This window comes from Atta cephalotes (genome assembly GCF_000143395.1).
Source record: "Atta cephalotes unplaced genomic scaffold scaffold00017, whole genome shotgun sequence".
Lineage (NCBI taxonomy): Eukaryota > Metazoa > Arthropoda > Insecta > Hymenoptera > Formicidae > Atta > Atta cephalotes.
The window spans coordinates 1,291,749-1,313,714 of record NW_012130081.1 but is presented as its reverse complement, the minus strand read 5'-3'; the positions used below and the strand labels follow the sequence as shown (position 1 = coordinate 1,313,714).

General features: G+C 29.7%; 1 protein-coding gene across 1 annotated transcript in view; it reads left to right on the top strand.

The window, feature by feature from the left end:
* Positions 1-290: 290 nt before the first annotated feature.
* Positions 291-21,966, top strand: part of LOC105618492 — a 27,739-nt gene continuing 6,063 nt past the window's right edge. Inside the window, exons 1-2 of the mRNA XM_012200024.1 lie at positions 291-360; positions 16,399-16,469. Coding sequence (XP_012055414.1) covers positions 291-360; positions 16,399-16,469 — 141 coding nt within the window. The remainder of the gene's footprint in view (positions 361-16,398; positions 16,470-21,966) is intronic.

The following is a 21,966-nucleotide window of genomic DNA, read 5'->3' as shown; positions in this document are numbered from 1 at the left end:
TACATTTTCTAGTTTTTATTATTTTCAAATAGTAAAGTAATGTCTTATTGCCATTAAGGACATCATTAAAACGTTATTGAGACGTCATTTGATGTCATCTTGCTTATTTGAGATATTGTATCACACAATGAGAAGTAAAATGTCTGCTTACTTCATTTGTTGCTTACAATGTAATTATGGTAGATTTATTTTTTGATTTGAAATTGGAAGTTATATGTATAATGCATTATTTGTGGTTTCTTCCAGCGTTAAGCCTGCTATGCGTAAAGAAATTTTCCGGCAGCGCGACAATGCTGGAGGCGCCGCCCGGAAGTCGAGAAGACCTCGTAGAGGCAGCAAGAACTCCTTGTACACCCACCGGTAGGTGACGTCGGCGCTTTATCATAAAGTTCGAAGGGAGTTTCGGTAACTCACGAAATTTATTAGTCCGCGTAAACACGCTCCGTTATGGTTCTGCGAGCTCCAAAATAGATGGCCACGGCTTGACGCCATTGTACATTGTTGATAGTCGTGATTACATGAAGTAAAATGTGAGCGAATAAAACTTGGCAAATTATAAGAACTTTGCCGTGCAACTTTCGCTTGTGCATTCAAAACAAAAAAGTATATTATCGAGTTATTGCACCAATAAATTTAACAAATAATTCAAATAAAGGTTCTAATGAGTAAATTAATAAATTTAATCAAGTATGTTAGGGTTGCTTCACGCGATCATATCAACGTAATATGTTATACTAAATTGAATAATAATAAATGAAATTATAAAATGATTTTCTTGTTGCTTCAACTAAATTTGAGGATTATATGTCGAGTTAGGGAAAATTATAACAGTCTCATGCAGGCAAACACATACATCTACATACACATAAACATCCGCATTCAAGCACAAAAAGCCATTTAAGAAACGAAATTGTGATGTCAGAAATTTTCCGGTACTCGATAAGCACAAATCCCTACATCATTTATTCATATCCATCCTTCAAACTTTATCACTGCATCACGACGGCTATCACTCATCTCCGAAAGGCAACCTTACAAATTTCCGCCAACTAGGACACAACGAATTACTTCCTCGTTACGTTTCATCAGATTGCACTCCGTAGTTCCCGTCCTTGCGAACGCAATAAATTAATTTCTTCTTATCTTCGTCTCTGCCTGATAATTTATTATCTGTCTGATAAATTTTGCTTGATAACATCGCTAGAAAATTACCATCAAGAAATTTTCCATTATTGTCCCTCGACGTATTCATTCTTTATACCGGTGTCGTAAAAGCATTCTATCGCGCTGGGGAGGAGGACGCAGACCGCGAAACGCATTTCCTTTCCTAAATCGATATCGTCAACACTAGCGGTAATTGACATCATTTTCACGACTAAATCGTTTTCCAATTTTCCCCTTATTTTCACGATGTAATAACTTACCGAGCCTAGAGTAAGTTTAGTCAAGGGATGGGTCAAGGGGATGAAAAGGCTATTGGCGGCGGCTACTAACGGTATATGTACGTGTACACAAGCGTCTTCTTTAGAAGCCGTCATCGAGATAAGCTCTTATTGGCGATCGAAGCGTAATCACTATAGCTTCCTGAAATAGCGCGTCAATCCCTTGTATCGCTAAGAGTCCTTGCCGGAGGAAGGGCTTCGACTACTTGTCAATAACAGAATAACTGTAGTAAGAATTATGATTTGCGGTGAACTTAATCAAATTAAAATTGCAACAGATAATAGCTGTCATTAAAAGGTTTTTAAGCGCTCAGTCAAATTATAAAAATTACAACAGCTATATTTAGAGTATTATGAGATTCAAACTGTATTAATTAATAAATCTTTTTTCTTCATAATTGGTTTTAAATTCTTAATTCGTTTAACTCTTAAATTCATTTTGGTACTGTATATAGGATTAAAAGATGGATTCAGTTTGATGAAAAGTGCGGTGCAGTATGTTTCATATCAGGGTTTTCATACAGGCAGTATCAGCGAATGTAGATCTACACCACTCGAAACGATCGATTCGCTTTTCCTCGCATTTTCGGTCTCCGCATTTTTCCGCAGCATTGGGACATCATAAATCTCACGAGAAAGCACTCTCGCGAGTGTTCTCTTACAAGCGAGTGACACATACGATGATGATCGAGATGCAGATCGAAAAAATTGGCGTCGCTATGGGATAAAGGCGTCTGGGAATCTTGCGGGACGCGACCCTCCCGTGTCTCATTTCCCAGCGTGGGATTTTCATCTTTGTATCATAAATCAAAATGTCATCAATTTCGTAGCGGTTGCTCGTCTTCTTCTAATTCTCTCGTGAACCATCACTGTCGGGATCGTGTACAAATAAATAACGATCGATCGAAAAATGTCGGCATGTTTTAAAAAGCTCGATTTTGAAAAATTTCGAAGGATCCTTTTCGTTCTGTTCTTTCTTCCTTCTTTCCTTATCCTACCTTTCGTCCCGCAATTATTCTCGTGTTCGCGAGGCAACTTAGAAACTTTAGTAATTACGTAGAATTAAACTCCTTAAAATTTATAACATGACCAGCTTGACACATTAGCAATATAAGGAGCAGAATAGACGATTAGAAGAAAAATGCATGTAAGATAAAGAAAAATTGTTACTTTTTAAAGTTTTTTTGAGACACGAATAATAATTTATATTAAATATTTAAATTTATATCAAATAGAATATATTTAACAGTTTATATTAAATTTTAACTGCGCTAGTAAACATTATCACACTGTTAATATTTTCTATTAATATTTTATGTTATATGATGTTAGGTCATATAAAGAACAAATCCAATCAAATAATAAATATAATTAAAACGTATTATATATTTTCTTCAGTGATTAATTTCTTATACTAATAATTAAACTTTAATGTTAACAATTTAACTTTTTAACTTAAAATCTTACGGGATTATTTTTAATCTGATCGTTCATATTATCGACTTTCTAAAAAAAAAATGTAGTAGCGATTTTACATTATTTTAATACATAGCACATTATCATTAATGCAGTCCATAACGTTTAAGTACATCAGAAAATAATGTGCGCTTCTCTCGTGAATTCAACATCGAGCGAAGTTATAATGCGGAAACAGTTTGCGACGAACGAGTCAACGCGCATCGAAATTAATAACAACGCGCATGAGGGCATCCCGTCTGTTGTATTAATTAATATGAAATTCTAGATCGGCAACTGTCATGCCAGCAGCAGAGCTGTTTTCTTGTATAATTAATAATGATCCTCGAAGTTACTGTAAATGTAGGCATTTTGTTACAAACTCGGATAAATTCAGTCCGCAATGCGAAACATCGTTAATGATATTAGAAGATAGGAGAAAATTAAATAGGAATTATTAAAATGTAGAAGCGCATCTAGCGCATCTAAGGTTAATTATTTTTGTTTATTAATATTTTTTTCTTTTGGATATTTAAAAAAATTCAAGTTTAAAAGATATCAAATTTGATTTGATTGAATTAATAACGATATTTAAAGCATTTTTTGAAAAATATACAGTTTGAAATTTATAGAACAGTAATATAATATTATTTAATGATATCCATAAAAAATATAATAAAAAATTGAATGAGACAAGATGTATCACAAAACTTAATTGACTAAATTGACTTGCTAATTATCTAATTGTTCATAAGATGATTCAAGAATTTGAAAAAAATATTGAAATTATTCGATCAAAGATTTAATCTTGTAATATTTTGAAGATAACAATAATTCAATTTAATCATAATTCAATCGAATGAAAGTTCGTATTGTGTATAATAGAAACAGATAACACGCTCCCTTGAAGCGGCACGCATCCTATAATCGAATATACATTGTTATGATTTCTAGTATATTGTATTCTTTTTCTCTGTTTCTTTCTCTGTTTTTCTCTCGTATGAGGCATATTGCATATTTCCATATTTGTACGTAGGCGATTATATAATGAAAGCACCGATAACGTGTTCCAAATACAATTTATTGGTGATAATTGACGAAACGGATTACATGCGCGAATTGCGGCTACGATTATTATCGATATTTTTTTCTTTTCCTGTATCATGAAGAATTCGATATCAGCCGTAATGAACTGCTCGATCTAATTAAATTCGTTGATCGGAAAAGACATTCGTATCGCGCAAATGTTTCCAAATAAATAAAAACGATCGTCCTTTACTCGAGACCTAAATCGAAAACAGTTTTAGTCAGTTTATGTGTCGTACTTTCTTTTGTTTATATTTATCAATTAATTCATTATTATTAAAAATTAGATTTATCTATCATTTATTATTAAATTTATTTCGCAAAAATAACTTCTAATAAGAATAATTGTAATGCAATTATCCTTTTTGTGTTGATTATTCCTTTATTAAATCTTTCACTTAAAATAAATATTTATTATTGCATCTTATACATTTTTGAAATATTGCATGCACGAACTGTGAAAGAATAATGTAATGATATACAAGTTAAGAACAGTTTTAATATGATTTATGATGTAATAAGAAATAATAATGATTTTTTATTTATTCGTACATATTAATGCAACTAATGTTAGCTATACATTTTTTCATATTTCTATTTCTTTCATAAATTTAGATTTCATCATGAAATCTAAATTTGAAGAAATATTAAAATAAAAATGATATATGTATAATTAAATTCACATATTGTAGCTTATTTATTAACTTTATTTGATAACAGAAAATAATTATCTATAATGAATTCTATGCAAAGCATTCAGCATTATTATTATTTCAAAAGAACCTAATTATTGTTTATTCAATAATTAAATGATATTACTTTCATTATTTTAATTGAAACGTTTTTTCTATAAAATAATTTTTCTATAAAATAAAAAAAGTTTTTTGATAAAATAATTAACTCTTTAACTGTTACAATTCGTTTTACCTGTCTCTAAATAGTGAATGTTTAAACGATTTATAACGCTACCAGCAATATTTACTAGGTAAACAGGCGAGAAAGTTATTACATAATTTGATTCATTATTATAATATACCATGGTAAACTTCTCCAAAACAAACTTTTGCGATACATTCGGTAAAGCAAGTGGATTCTTGTTTACCTCGCGCGATGTTATCGGGCAATAATGATGATGGCGTTAAGTCATGCGTGCGAGCTGACTTATTAAGGGTCAATAGGGCGTCGCGAGTTGTGGCATTTGGTATCGGTTTCGGTCAAGGAACGAGATCGAATGAATGACTCGTTATAGGGCTTCGGAACTCGGTTTTAGGAGCAAATACATCGAGGTCCACTTGGCTAACATTGAATAATTCATCAGGGTCCGACCAAGCGTCTATACGCCATGAGTGCTATTCCAATATAGCCGTTGCACCGTTCATCTCGGGCTATTGATTGGGGCGGCGATTTTCCATTCTCTCTACCCACGTCTGTCATCTACACATCAGAAATGAATATGCCGCGCTTTGCTAAGAGTGATACACATTGCCTATAAACGAATAGATATATTTTTTAGATTTATTACGTTTTTTTCTTACGTCATTTTAATAAAAATCTGATTATATTAATTTAAAAGTCTAACAAAAATTTCTTTTTTAATATTTTGTTATTATATTAATAATTTTATTAAAATTGAAAGCTTTGAGCATTGTAAAATATATATTATCATATGAATTATTATATTTCATCTACCACGTGTGTTAAATAGAGAAGACATATGACAAAAACCATATACCGTCATAAAAATATATAAGTGAAGAGCTATGACAAATTAAAAAAAATATACATAATGTGTAAAAGAAATTAAAAAATTAAAGAAGTTTAGTAAAGTAATATTACTTCTTGCGAGTAATTTCTTTTAATGAGAAACCTCAAAAACATCAATTATGAAATAAGTTTGAGAAGCATATCTTATAAAGCCTTGGATTTTAGCAATGTTTTTAAAAAATAGATAGTAAATACAACAAAAACAGAAGATTAATTGAGTTCGGCTATCGTTATGTTGGCTTCACGGCGGAAGCGCTTTTTAATAAAGTTTGATAATATAATATTAAAATTAATATTAATATATGTATACATAATCTTATTCAAGTAAAGCGAGTCAATATGTTGTATTTGTATTAATATCTGACTGTTTAATTATACATTTATTTATTCGTTAGAAATGTACAAATTAAAATATAAATAAAATCAGGCAATCTCTCCTAAATTTTGTGAAGTAAAATCTTATTCCAAAAGAGTTAATATATTGTCACTATTAAAAAAGAATGAAAATTTGCCATTCTTATTCAAAGGTGTAAATTTTTCACTCTTTTTCAATAATGACAATTTTTTAGAGGTTTCATTCCAAGAAATTTAGAGATTCAATTCTAAATTTTTATGATTCAAATCCCAACTATTCGAAAATTTTGGATGTAAGAAGTTTGAATACGAATTATACGTATTAACAATCTATAAAAACATATTTCTTACTAATAAATAAAACAGTATATAATTAATATTATTTTTCTTACATAGAAATCTTTTTTATTGTGTGTTTATATATTATATATTTATTATCTATCCATTTATCCATTTATCATTTATATATTAAAAATTAATTTAACAATAATTATTATAATAATTGTTAATTAGAAGTTACATTTCAATGATTTGATTTGATTCGATTCAGTACTAAAACATGATCGTATCTTTTTATACACAATATTTTACAATGTATAAGACGCACAAATATTTATTCTTATCATTAATAATGAACTAATTCAATAGAAGCATAATTATTGGCATTTACGATTATCCTCACTTAATGAAGAGATTATTTTTGTGAAATGGATTTAGGAAGAAAAGCAGGTGACAGATAATCGAAAGAAAATAAAATAAATTATAAATATACCCGGTGTTTATCGATAAACATCCCGGGCGACTTTATGCATCGTCGTTTGCGCGAGACAGTTTAAATGGGCGCAAAAAATGGCTCAGTAACAGGTCGCGAGCAATGACTGTTTATCAATCCCTCGCGAAGCGCATTGACTGGCAAAAAATTCGCACATATCTCGGTGCAATAAAGTTCGTCATCGCGCGAATATTTGTTCACTGTATGATATACTACTAACACTACAATCTACCTCTTTTAATCTGAAATCCAAAGAGTGTCATGTGTGTGTGTGAAAAGATTGAATAACCTCTGCTGAAAAAAATTCTACCGTAGCTTGTCTATAAACTTTAAACTGTCCAACTGTTATCACGCATGTGTAGTTTTTTTTCACGTTTCGTATTTTATACGAACGAATTTCGTTTTAATTTTTAACAACGGCTTCCCAATGGAGCGGCTTTTTTTGCAGAAGCCATTTTCCGCAGTTTTATATCGTGATTTTCGACATTTCTGCTATCTACTTAAAGTACAAAAACATTTCTTGCAAAGGCATACTTTTTTTATTGAACTTTCGATTCTAGATTAATTTTGAAATGTCAAACTATAATTTGACCTTTAACCAATTGCGTTGTCATATCAAATATAATTCATAATGTTACATCCATAATTTAACTAATGTAGATGAACGACCAGATTCTGCAGTTGTTCAGATGGTGATTATATAGACAGATATATATGGAAACCTGGAAGTTTCGTCATGCTTTAGCGACTTCTATGATTACATTTTACACAGACAACCTTAATCGAGTTTAATAACATTCGTAGTTGGAAACTGACTAATCACAGTCATTCCATTCTTCAGAGCTATGATTGACCAGTTCATAATTACGATGTTATTAAAATTATCCGTGTAAACGTAGTTTATGCTTACTGTTATCTATCTACATCAATTTCAAATATTTTATTTTGCGAATTGATTTGTCCCGAATACTGAAAAGTAATATTTTAGAAAAAGTATACATCAATTTCTCATTATACATAAAATAAATCGCTTTACAATGTTGATAGAAAAAGCGATTCATCTATTAAATCTATTTGCAAGGAATTATCCGTAGAATTTGTATCCCTATAAAAATCTCCTCATATCACATTTGGGATTATTTAACTAACTATGTAGTTTGAATGATAAACGTGAATGAATATGTAATGAACATTACGCGACAAAGTAAGATAAAAGACTAATGGCTTTCTCTAGCAATACATTACAGTCTTTACGGCGTACTGATAAGATAAAACAAAATTTAATTGTATTCGCGAGATTATTTGTCTTGACGATTTTGAAATTCTAAATTTATAAATTATGAAATGTTACTTTTCAACATATTTCTTGACGCACTGATGATTGCGACATACATAAGGTCGTGAATTATTTGACTGGATGTAGCATCCGACCTTTCCGGTACAATATTGATTCGATCTCCTGACTCGATGTGCTCGAGCTTGCAGCATAGAATTTGCATATGGAATTACAAGGGTACGACGGAGCAACGTATAACGAATCCGTGTTTGCCGTTTGATTGTACGGAAATTGCATCGGGCGTCGACGTGCGCGCAGTTGACAAGCATGATTTCCTGGACTTGGTGGAACTTCGATTCTGTGATCGATCTGTCAATGCTAAAATATACCTGAATTTCTGCGAATGGACGAAATGAAACAATCTTGATAACTGAATTTTGATAGTAATATTTCAAATAATAAATAATTGCGAAAATTCGAAAAAGAATATTATCATATCACATTTCTTTCATCGAAATAGTTTCCTAGAATTAAATTCTATCAAATCAAATATAACGTATTTTATGTAAATAATTATTTTTGTTTTAACTAATTTTCACTACATATAATCAATTTATTTAGAGTTTATTTCTTTCAATAATGTTATACAATAATACGTTAATGATACAATACATATGTAGTTTAGTGAGTCAAATCATGAAGCATCAAAATAATAATTATTTTTGTATTATGCGTAGATCATTATTGTACAAGTAACATTATTGTTATGAGCAAAATGCCGCAACCGAATTATAATAATAATCGAATTTATTGTTGCGCTGCATTTGAATGTCGATTAATTATGGCATTTTGCAAATCAGTAAAGTTGCGAAACTAGTGATCGAGCAGAATATTAAACTCGAACTTGCAGAACATCTGGCTATAATTACTGTCTATAATTATTCTTTGAAACTGAATTATGACTAAAATAATCAGTCTTATCTCCATATAGGAATTGAAAGAGAGGAAAATTATTGTTAGAATTAAACTATTATTAATATATATTATAAAATTACAAATTACAATATGAAAAAGTGATAGATAAAGAAAGGTATATTTATTGCTACGTTTCGTTTAATATTTTGATTATTACAAATTTTTGTATTACAAAATATTTAACAATGAAATATTAATTATAAAATAATATAACAAATATTTTTTTAATAATGAATTAATATACTTAATATTTAATTAATTTTTTATAAATCAATATATGTACATCAGATCAGAGTTTTATTTTCGATTTTTATCTGTGGAAGGATCAGGTATCTCATGGCAATTAGTAATCATATTTTTCATACCGCGATTATTCGAATATCTACACACATTTAGCTAAGTATTTGAAAGGAAGAATAAAAATAATAGCGATAAACCCATGATAAACGCATTCGTAATAATAATTATTCGTTGAATAACTCGACATTAAAAAAAAACTCGAAGAGTAATTAGCAATAAATTCCCGTCGTCTAGTGCGTACTTATTTCGATTTTATGCTTTAATGGATAACGTCCAAATAAAATTTGATATATTTTAAAATATTTTTTAAAAGAATAATTTATGAATTTTTTTACGGAGAAATAAAACAAGTTTTTTTTCTATTTTAATGTAGATATTTTATTTTTATTTTTTACTTTACTTAAATATATTTGCAATATTTATTATCTTCTAAATTCTCAATTTTGTCTATTGTTTGTTCTCTCTCTCTCTCTCTCTCTCTCTCTCTCTTCTTCTCTCTCTCCTCCTCCTCCTCTCTCTCTCTCTCTCTCTCCCTCCTCTTTCTCTTTCTCTCTTTCTCTCTCTCTGTTTTGAAAAAATCGAGAAATGACAATAGAAATCTGTGAATTCAATAATCTCTCGCGTGGAAAGAATTTTCTAAATAACTTGATAGGTCAATTCTCGATTCCTGTCGCAAATACGAATGACCCATTCTATTTTTTACGGTTAAATCCTATCATAGCAATTGTTTTGTAGTTTCACGTATTTCCCCCGCTAGTGCAATTCATGTTAAAAATTGGTCTAATTTTAAATATAGGATATATTCGTCTCGTGCAAAAAATGAGGGCATACGCCGCGCGTGTTGCAATAGACGTTAGCTTCGGCCACGTCTCATCTGTCGTCTATCATGTAATATAAGGAGATTTATCAAGATTAGCTCGATGTTGCACACGCGTTTCTCGTAATGTATTCATGATACTGCTGCATCGAACGGACGTAGTTATATACTACAATCGTTCACAATATTCTTTTCTAAGACAAACAGTCAACTTTCGCAACCGAGAGAGAATAGCTTTATTCTTTTGAAAAATAATTGATAAATCCTTGACATTCAAAGATAGCAACGACGAAAATACACGATTTTGATAAAGTATTAAAAAATTTAATTTTCGGATTCAGATCTGAAAATAATTTTGTTAGGCTATTCAAATAATTTTGTTGAAAATTCGAACTGATTACTAAAATTATGAAAATCTTTTGTAGTATTATTCATCGTGCTCAAGATTTCTACGTAATTATTGAGTTGTCCGGAAAGTTCGTGCCGATGTTGAAGGAAAATTGAAACGCAAAAAATTTAAATTTTAGTACACATTTATTAAATTATACAGATTAGTCGGCACGAACTTTTCGGACAACCCACAATATTGTGATGGTTCAACGAAATTATTTTCTAGCTAAATTTTTTAATACTTTAGCAAAATTGTAAATTATTGCATTTAATTTGTTATAATACAAGTTAAATGCAGTAATTTATGTCGAAAGATTTTAATATAACTGTCACGTAAATATATTGGCTAACAAGATATAAGGAAAACCGACCATAACTGGCGCCATAGGGGTTATAGTCGATTACAGTTCACGATGTGCGAAGAATATGAGAGGTGGAGGAACACATATATCAGTGGCGTGAAACAATTTCGATATTTGTGGTATGCAATAGCGATGCGGTTTATAGATGCAATTCGGAGTGCCATTGTATGCACCGCAGCTTTGTATTTCCATCTCTTTCGCTGTGTATCTGTCCTGCGTAGTCTACGTACATTCCAGCCAAGCCATACATAGTGATATATTATAAACTAGAAAGTAATAAAATTTCTTAAATTATGTCTATTATTGTAAATTTATTTTAAATAATTTTTATATAATATATTGATTTTATATATATTATTAAGTTGTCAATAGAATAAATGTTTTTATACGAACATTAAATTAATAAACCTTTTAATTTGATAATTTTGTCGATAATGTATTAATTGTTTTTATCCTATAATCCTAGGAATAAACATTCTATATACGTTTTTTCTTAGATTTTGATTAGTTATTTTTGTTTGTTTGAAAAATTAATTTTAGGATCTGGGTCTGTGGAGACACAGTAGTGTCTCGGCTCGAGACATTATCATTATGCTCCTTTAGAACACTTCACACTTTAAAAAGCAGAAAGCAAAAAAGTAGCAGCCAATCTATATGAATGATATAAGTCATTAGAGTTAAATAAATAACAAAAATAGTACCACTTGGATTTTACTTTTTAATTTAATAGAATTTAATATGATTAGTTAATACATTGTAGCATTTGGGTTTTAATTTTTCATTTAGTACATTAGTTTTTTCGAGGAGTAATTTTTGACAGAAAACTAAAGTTGTTATTACTTGGATTGGAATAAAAAGACCTTCAATAAAAATATCCTTAAAGAAAAACTACTATTATTTGGGTTGGATACTTAGGTTTTATTCGCTCAAGAAGCACATATATTTTTAGCGCTTTTTTTAAAAAGATAAGTTTGTTGAAATGTTTACTTATGGATCCAAATAATAATCAATCTTTCGATGAGCAAGCTGCATTTCGAAATTCATTTAAAAAAAAGTATTGTAACCTTTTAGGTTCTGACTGTACCTGTTTGATCTATATTTTTAGATCTAATGGAAATTGCCAATCAGATGCAAGAGCTTACTGATCGCTCAGTGAGCAATCGTGCTTCTGAATACACCCAATAATTTATACGAGAAATCGAATAGCAGTCGAATTTTAAATTGTCTACACATGCGTGCGATTATAGCTCAAGATTAGCGATGTTAGCATGTAAGGTTACCATCCCATAGGTCTTAATCTAGGTCTAGGTTCAAATTCCGCCGAAACTCTGTGTGTTTTCAGAAATATGTATATACTTATAATTTTACTGCCATGAAAATTAGCATTTGCTTAATATTCATACAGGAATCGAAATTTTTAATATTTTAAATATTGAATCGATAAATCTGATAAATACATGAAATTTCTATTTTCATAACTTGGCATTTTTAATAAATCAAATTTTTTTAAATTAAAAGTTGAATTTGTGTTATTGTCATCTTTTCTTCTTTGAAAATAGTTTTTATATTTAAAATTTCTGTACATGAATGATCCACCAACGTTGTGGCAATATTATCTATTCACACAGCGTTATCATGGAAATAAAATCTTTCACAGCTTTTACGAGAGGTTTTTGGTCAAGCAATTTCGATCACTCTGACGAGATGAATCTAGATGAATCAGAAACAATAAATCTATCTCTCGTCGAGTATTCTGCGCAAATTTTCTATTATCGAATAGCATAATGTTATCATGCGTTGTGTTTATATGATTAAACATCCTGATGAAATTGAATTTCGAAATGATTTCCAGTATCAAATCACAATTATGCTTATTCACGAATCTTAATTTATGTGTTTTTGTGTTTCTGCAAACATCACGCAAAATGGACCACAAACCTACATTTAACATATGTACATTTTGTATCCCTTAAAGCTCAAATAAATCTGTAATTGCGATAGATTTGAGAGAACTTTTGCGACAGATTTTAGAGAATAAAATTCTACTTATAATTACTACTACTTTATATATTGTTTATTTTTATGCATGATTTTATGTGTTTTTATATTTTTAAATATCTTTTATGTATTTTACATGTTATATTGGGTTGTCCGGAAAATTTGTGCCAACTAACTTATATAATTTAATAAATGTATTGGGAATACAAATTAGTTCGGTCCATTTTTTTGTGCATTTATTTCAAAACAAAATGAATGAACAGATCAATTAAAATACTGTTCATCGCTGCCTCCTACTTTTTCCCATCTCTCAGGCAATTTTCGAATTCCATCTCGAAAAAATAACTCGTCTTTAGAGGCGATCCAATTTTGGAGCCAATTTTCTGCGAAAGAAGCCGGTGAACTTGCTGCATCCTTCGAAACAACCAGTAATCAGAAGGAGCAATCCGAAGAATACGGCGGGTGCGGTAAGACATCCTATTTGAGCGTTTCCAAATATTTTTTTACGACTTTAGCGACATGAGGCCGAGCGTTGTCATGAAGAAGAATAACTTTATCATGTCTTTACTCGTATTTCGGCCGTTTTTCTCGCAATGCACGGCTCAAACGAATCAATTGTAACCGATACTGATCGCTCTTAATGGAATCGTAAGGTTTCAGCAGCTTATAGTAAACAAGACCCTTTTGATGCCACCAGATACAGAGCATGATCTTCGAACCATGAATGTTCGGCCGTAGTGTTGATGTTGAGGTTGATAGCAACGATTGACGATGGCTTAGCATAATATTTTTTCTTCTTGGGATTGTCATAGAATATCCACTTCTCATCTCCAGTCCCAATCCGATGCAAAAAACCTTTTATCTGTTGTTTTTGAATCAGTTGTTCGCAAGTGAAAAATCGCCTTTCAATCGTCTCTCGGTTTCAGTTCATAAGGCACCCAATTTCCTTGTTTTTGAATCATTCCCATGGCTCTCAATCGTACAGAAACAGCTTGTTGAGTTATCCTCAATGATTCTGCAAGCTCCTCTTGCGTTTGACTCTTCTTCGAATAATGCCTCTAATTCTTTGTCTTCAAATTTTTTGGCTGTCCAGAGTGAGGCTTGTTTTCAACTTTGAAATCTCCATCCTTGAAACGTCGAAACCATTCCCTACATGATTTATTAGGAGCAGTGTCACCATAAACTTCGACAAGCATTCGAATTTAAATTTTTTGCGTTTCAATTTTCCTTCAACATCGGCACGAATTTTCCGGACAACCCAATAAATAGAAATTAGATGAGAATAAATCGATGAAAATAAATCAAATAAGAGAAAGAATAGGAAGAGAAAGAATAGATTCTTTTTCTTATTTTATTTTATATGTATTTTACATCTTTTTCTTAAATATTTTTCATATTATATAAAATTAGAAATAATTTTTCTGGAATTCTGAAATAAATTATATTACTTGATATAAAGTAAAAATTATTATTATTTATTATTTTCTAAGCAAATTATTATTCACGAGATAATAAATCTATCTTTGCATGTAATATTTATCCAAATTTCTTTTTTATTTTAAGCAAATGCTATTAAATTAAATCCAATACAAAATAATCTTCCTTCATTCAAAAATATTTCAACTTTATTTACATGTACAATTGTTCTTCTAAAGCAGCTTAAATTGCTGCGAGAAATTCTGTCTGGAGCATTCAATGATCTCAAAGTCCTATATTTTGTACGAACCTTATACTTTTTGATAACGAAATGCGGTCCTCGTAAATTGAAATTCCCAAATCATTGAAGTAACGTGACGTACCGCATATTCTTCAATAAAAATAGCGAATCGTTGTGTTTCACCGGAAATCAATCATCGCTGAATTCAATTGATTCCTGTATATTCATTTGGACGATACGCGAATGCAATATAATAGACGAGGTTGAAGGTTGAAAATTTTTATATCGAAATGAATCGCTATCAAAGTTTCAAGTATCTCTCATCCATTCGAAGAATATTGGGCAATAATTTTTGAAAATTTATATTCGCTAGCATCAAGCTTCCGATTCATAAATCGATAAGATATCTCGGTATGTCATATTATATTATAAATACAACTATCTATTCAGTAATCTTTTCAGAATATTGGAATCTTGCAACGATTTCTTCGAGAAATGCATCTGAATTGAAGCGTAGAAACGTGGAAGAAGAGAAAGCTGTCACTAATCAGACAGAAAACGTCTTTACAATTTTCTTATAATTAATTAATTGAATTAAAATCTTATAATTAATTAATTAATTGAAAACTTAATCATGTAGCATAAGAATAATTAAATTACGTCAAATAAATTGCATAATAATTAATTTAATTATTAAATGAGAAAAGTATTTTTTATTTATCTTTGACTATTAAATATACTTATAACATACTTTTAATATTATCATTTATGTTATCTTGTCTACTGTGACCGCAAAACAGGAAATCATTAACAATGTAAATTTATGGCTGAATTTATGTGGTATTTTGATTGAATCATTAAATTTTATATCGATGGAAACATTGGTTCTCTGATTATGCAATTGACCGCTACCTCGCTATTAAATTTTTTACAAATATATATATGTTACAACGACACTTTTACACTATTCTATTATTCATCGTCGATAATAATTTTTTTCCATTGAAGCTACGAGCGTCAATGCGGAAAAACTCGTTAACTTTTCGATGATTATTGTGTCAACGTTATTTATTTACAATCTACGTATAACTTCAATAAATCGTATTCAGGCAAACTTCTGTGAGAAATTATTTTATCAAAAAATTATATCAGTTTTGTCAATATTAAAATAATTGGCGTATACAAAAATACGTATATGTAATATGTATATAATTATGTATAAAAAATTATGCAGGTGTAAATTTATATACATTGAGAAAATGACCAATTTATATTAATTATTTACTGTATTACTATTATCTAATGATAATATCGATTATTTATTTATTTCATTCAGAAACAGATGTAATTATTTTCAAACAATCGAATAGAACTACAAAATGCATTAGAGTGATATAATATAGCATAACGTAATGTAATATAGTAACAAGAAAGTTCTATGTACGTAAACATTGAACTAAGTTAAACGCAATGTTGTCACAAGATAATGTTAGAGTGATTCGCCAAGTCTTGAAGGAAACGCACTGGATAGTAAGGAAAGGACTTTGGGAATTTGAGAGCGTGTTCTCATCCCGTGGCCGTGTTAGGAAATTGCTTTCCTCTATGTTACAGTGCATCCAGTGTAAATTAGAATACTGCGGTGACGTATCTACGAGTGTGAGTACGCGCAGATATTACTGGCGTATTAGTGTGCACGCTTGCGACTGGTTTGATCTAATTTAATGTTCTGCTTGCTCTCCTTGGGTTTCAGATCTGGACACGATGCTGTACGGATATACGAATAGCATATACGTGCTGGACCACACGCCTGAATCCTTGCCGGTAAGTACAATTCGGCACGTAATAGACCACTTAGATACAGCTGTTATTGCGATCTTTCTCATAATCTTCGGGGTTGCTTTTCATTACATTATCGTTGATCACATATTTTTCACTAAAGGAAGAGAAGGAATTGTGGAATATTTTGTTTTATTGAAATAACTAACAAAATATTTATGTGACATGATTATTTTTCATACAAGTTTATCAACTATAGGATATTATGAATTATACTAGGTATAGGCACAGAAAAAAATTCGTCAAATGAATAGAATGAACGTAATAAAAACTGTACAGTAAATAAATATATAAAAAAAACTGTCCTGATGAAAATTTTTCTAAGAATTCTCATATAATTTTTATGTAAATTTTATAATTTTCAGAATTTATGAATAATTTCATAAGTTATTAAGAAATTAAATTTTTTTATAAAAAATTGGAGTATTTTTCAGAAGTACTGAGAAAGTTTACATCTTTTTTAAAATTTTTCATATAAATATGTAAATTTTGAAATATTTTAAGATTTCTAAAATATCTTATTTTTTAAATAAAATTTTTCATTCTGATGAAATATTATATATAAAATCTTAAAAACATATTTTTTACTTTTCAAAATTACATAAAGAGTTTTGAAATTATATCTATAAAACTATTTGCTTCTTTCAAAATTGAAATATAGTTTTTACGACAATATAGTAAACACTTTTAATTAGTGGCTATAATATTAATATCTCAGCAGGCTGTGAAGAAGTAATTTTGACGATTGTTTCCAGAACGCATCCAAAATTGTATAAGATATCATAATATTTTATAACCTATCATCTATTCCGTAACCACTTTATTTCTATCTCTCTATTTACAAATACTGTCAGAATAATGAAAGTGAAGGAAATAAATATTCCAAATATTTGAAATAATTAGAATACTTAAAACACTTAAATAATTTACTTAATATAATTTACATAAATAATGATATCACGAAAACATTAGTAACGCTATCACGAATATGTACTGTATGTACGAATTAATAACTTTCTTAGTTCATTACAAAGTGATTATTGTGGCTTAACTTACACGCATATATTTGAAGAGAATTAATTCGGCAAACAAGCCATCACGCGTGCATTACAATACATAATCAGACCGTTAACCGCGAACGTTGCTGCAGAATGCATCATTTAGTGTGACTATTATTGTCGTAATTACGTAGAGTTCTACCGGCAAAGTGGTAAACGGATTAAATAACGGCGATAACGTAAATATAGGAATAATTCAAAATGCGTTGTAAAATATTACCTTATCTAATTGTAAAATAGATCATATATACTGCGATAACAACTGATTATCTGAACACAATAATTCGAATATATATGTAATATATATGTAATTCTGGAACATTTAGTCCTCTATGCACAAAATAAGCAATTATTCGATACCATTATTCCACGTCCTAATGGATATGCGATTCTCGATTAGACCCATCAATTATTGTTATAATTACATAACCAAACTACGCTGCTCGATGCATAATAACACATAGATTCCAATCACAATAACCGATTAATTCAATATTCGTAAAGTAATATAATTACGTCAAACAATCGTGTAACTGTAATTTGCACAAGTCACGTTATCTTACGAATAGTGACATTTAAGTAATATTTAATTGCTATTTATTAAACTAAATTTTCATTAAATTTAAAAATACATGTTGACTTCGGTCCAATTATAATTTAAAGCAGTGTAAGTTTCGAATTTCAAAATTTTTATGTGTAAAATAAACCATGAATTTTATTATTATTATTCTAAAACATTTGTTAATAAATGATTTTTATTAAATAATACTTTTGAATAATTTGTATATGTGTACAAGCACACGTAAATCTGTGTAGCGTCCATCAGATAGGTTTACAATGTTTGCATGCGCTTGTGTTCGTAGATAATGTTAATCGCCATAATGCATATGGAATAGGAACTGTTGCGATAAATAAACGCATAATTAACTGTTACTGTTATTGTTAAATTAGTATTCATGTCGAACATAAAAGCCATTGCAATTATTTGTGTAACGAATGAATTAATATAACATGAGTAAGATATCATTTTATCAAATACATATTATTCTGCAAATAAAATTATTTGGTCCTAATATAAATTACATGATTTAATATAATAATTTGTATAAGATTTTTGCCAAATATATAACAAAGAAAAAATATATTGTAAGCCAAAGGGAACATTGCATTTTTCAGACATTTTTTAATTTTATTTACAGTCACTCCCAATATTTGTTAAGATCAGTTTTGAAATTCCACGAAATCATTTTATTTCTTAAACCGTATAATCATACGCACAGAAATATTATTGCATCATTAATGTTGGATATTTTAACATAATTTTCTCTTGCTTATGTTTTTCTCTGAAAAGATATTACTCTTTCCGTTAAAATATCTGAGTCGTTTTATGTAATAAAGTGAAACACTGTACAATGTGCTTATTTTATTGCATGCGCGTACAATTTCCTCTATTATGCCAGTTCTAACAATTTTGAAACATTTATGCGACATATTGCATGCGTATTGTATATATATCATTCGCAAAACAATTGTTATCATGATAATTAGAAAATCAGAATGATGCCTATCGTAATGCGTTTACAAACCATGCAAACGCGCATTTGTGAACGTATAAATTAATACAAAGTTGATCGGTGCAGTGATACCACCGATATGTTATTATTCGGATAATCTATCAGTAATAATATGATTTAACAATCACAATACATTTGGGAATGCCCCGCAGATGTTGCAGAGTACTAAACGTGCCTCATGATATGGTAATTAATGCGAAAAGCATTTTGTTTCCAATGAAAGTGTACTCGTTTGAACTCACGCACTAGCTTTAGTAATTTCGTTCAGTAATTTGCATTAGCGTGAAATCGCGGCGGGACACGAATATGTAGCGCTCTCAAGCGATTTCCTGCAATTATGTGATCATCGCGAACAAAAAAAAAAAGAAAGGAAAAGAAACGCTTCGCAATTTACGGTATATGATACGCATCGAAGCGGTTCGTTTATCAAAGCATGGAAAAACGCATTAATTAAACGAATGTCGCTTGTGTCAATTAAAACTCTTTTTACGCATCGTTGTTTTTTTTGCGTTTTACAAAAATATATCAAAATAAATTTATCTCTATTTCACTTGTTGTTATAAATTTATATTTCCATTAGATTTTATCAAATACTTTTATCGAATACTTTATATAAATTTGCAATTATGTTATAGATTTTATTTTTTCATATTTTTTATTTGAAACATATATGATATATGTTAGCTATTCTATTTTATTTTATCTATTTAATTTAATTTATAGCCATTCCGTTCAACATTAGAAACTCGCCGGTAAAAATTTTATATATTTTTTGAACAGTCGTATTTTGAACAATTATATTAATTCTATTTAATAACTGAGAAGTAAAACTACTCAGGATCCCAATCAAGATGTAATGCTTTGTCTTGACTACTGTGCATAAAAGATGTATCATTTATTAAACAAAAATAAGATAATACATGAACGCAGTATTTTAATTAATAATAATCTATTAATTTAAACAATAACTAGACAAGTATATATGAAAGTTGCATATATTTTCAGGGAACTGTTTCAGTCACTTTAGTAAAACTCTTATCAAGTTTTTATCCATTTTCTATATAACATTGTTATGAGAATACAGTAAAAACTAAACAATAACTGGATGAATATTTGAAAAAACTGTATACATTTCTATTAGGGTTAATTAAATAAAATATTGAAAAAAAGTTTGGTAAATCTATGTAATTTTTTTTTAATAGTTCCAAATGTTCCAAGTAAATTTTTTTTTTACTGCAAGTAAATATTTATTAAATGTAAACATATATTACTTGTTATACTATTATATTCAAGAAAAAAATTATTTAAACTTAGAACATTTTTTTTAATGAATATATTCCAATCAATTATATTATTATAATCATAAATAGATTTTTTATTAGAATTCCTTTGCTTAAGTTATTATTAACAATTCAATAGACCATCACGGATATAATATCTTCCCCATTCGTACGTGACAATTATTGCTTCCGTGGAACACAAAGAAGTGGGATTACTATCGCCGCTAGCGAAACGCGTGCTTGGTCTAAGGGGGATTAATAAAAATCTCAGTTTCAATAAAAGTTGGTTTTTCCATGGGCGTATTCTATTAATCTGACCGCATAAGCGCATAATATCGCCTCGTCGGTATTAATCCTGGGCTAAACATCCCTGGCGAACAATGTTCTCCTATTACCCGCCCATCGGTATCATGAAACCGACATAATTATCCTGTTACGCAAATCGTCCTTCTCGTGTACGCGCTTGTGTGACCTCTCCTCCTCCCGTTTTCACCCCTTTATCGAAAGTTTCCTATAGAACTCCTGTCGGTATTAATTAACTTAATTAGATGGGTTCTCTTCATTAGCAGCTGCTTTCAATGGTTCCTGTTGACAAGGGAGTTACAAGGGGAATTAACAATATGAGTGAACTACCTTCCCTGGACGAGCAAAATGTAGTTGAATATCGCTGATGTTCTGTGGCAGAATGATAAATGATAATTTCAAAGGAAGAATCGGAAAAGCCTGTGAGCTGTATATGTTTATATGATGATACACATTTGCTGTTTAATGACGCAGATTTGCACCGGAAATATTTAATACTTGCACACGAGGGAATTAAATCGTAAAATAATGCGGCATTAAACACGTTTCATAAATCCAGAAATTCTACGAACGCTAACGAATGATAGCTTTATGCGATATAAAATGTTGATAACGATACCGATTCGACAGTTGGAAAATTGAAGCACATTAATGGGAACGGGAGGAAACGTAAAGCTATTTTTGTTAATATGGGATTGTTGGTACTTCCATTATTACAATTTTCATATTTTCAGTTTAATACGTAATGCTGATCAATGTACAAACGAAAAATTTATTCTCTGTTATATTGTTTTGTAAATTAAAAAATACTTTTTCATTAAAGAAAACGAATGATGATGCAGCGATAACAGTTACAATATGAGTTAATATTTATATGTATATAATTGCTATAAAATTAATTCTGATCGATAAGCCACAAAGCTGATTTTGCTTTACTTTGTATCTTTTTTAGCTTTTTTCTCTTGGTTAGAATTAATTCTTGATTCATGAGTTGATAAGTGCAGGAAATTAAAATGATTTGTTAACTTACTCTGCATATATAAATAAATCGGATTGCTCACTTATAATCTACTTATTACTAACAACCCTTGATTTACCCAATTTTCCAACGGCTAATCGATAAACTACGTTTACCTCAATATTCAAAGCTAATTTAAAGTATGTTAAAATTCAATTTACATGGATAAGTTAAATTCTCAATTTTAATATATAAGAAATTTAATTTTATATATATATATATATATATATATATATATATATATATATA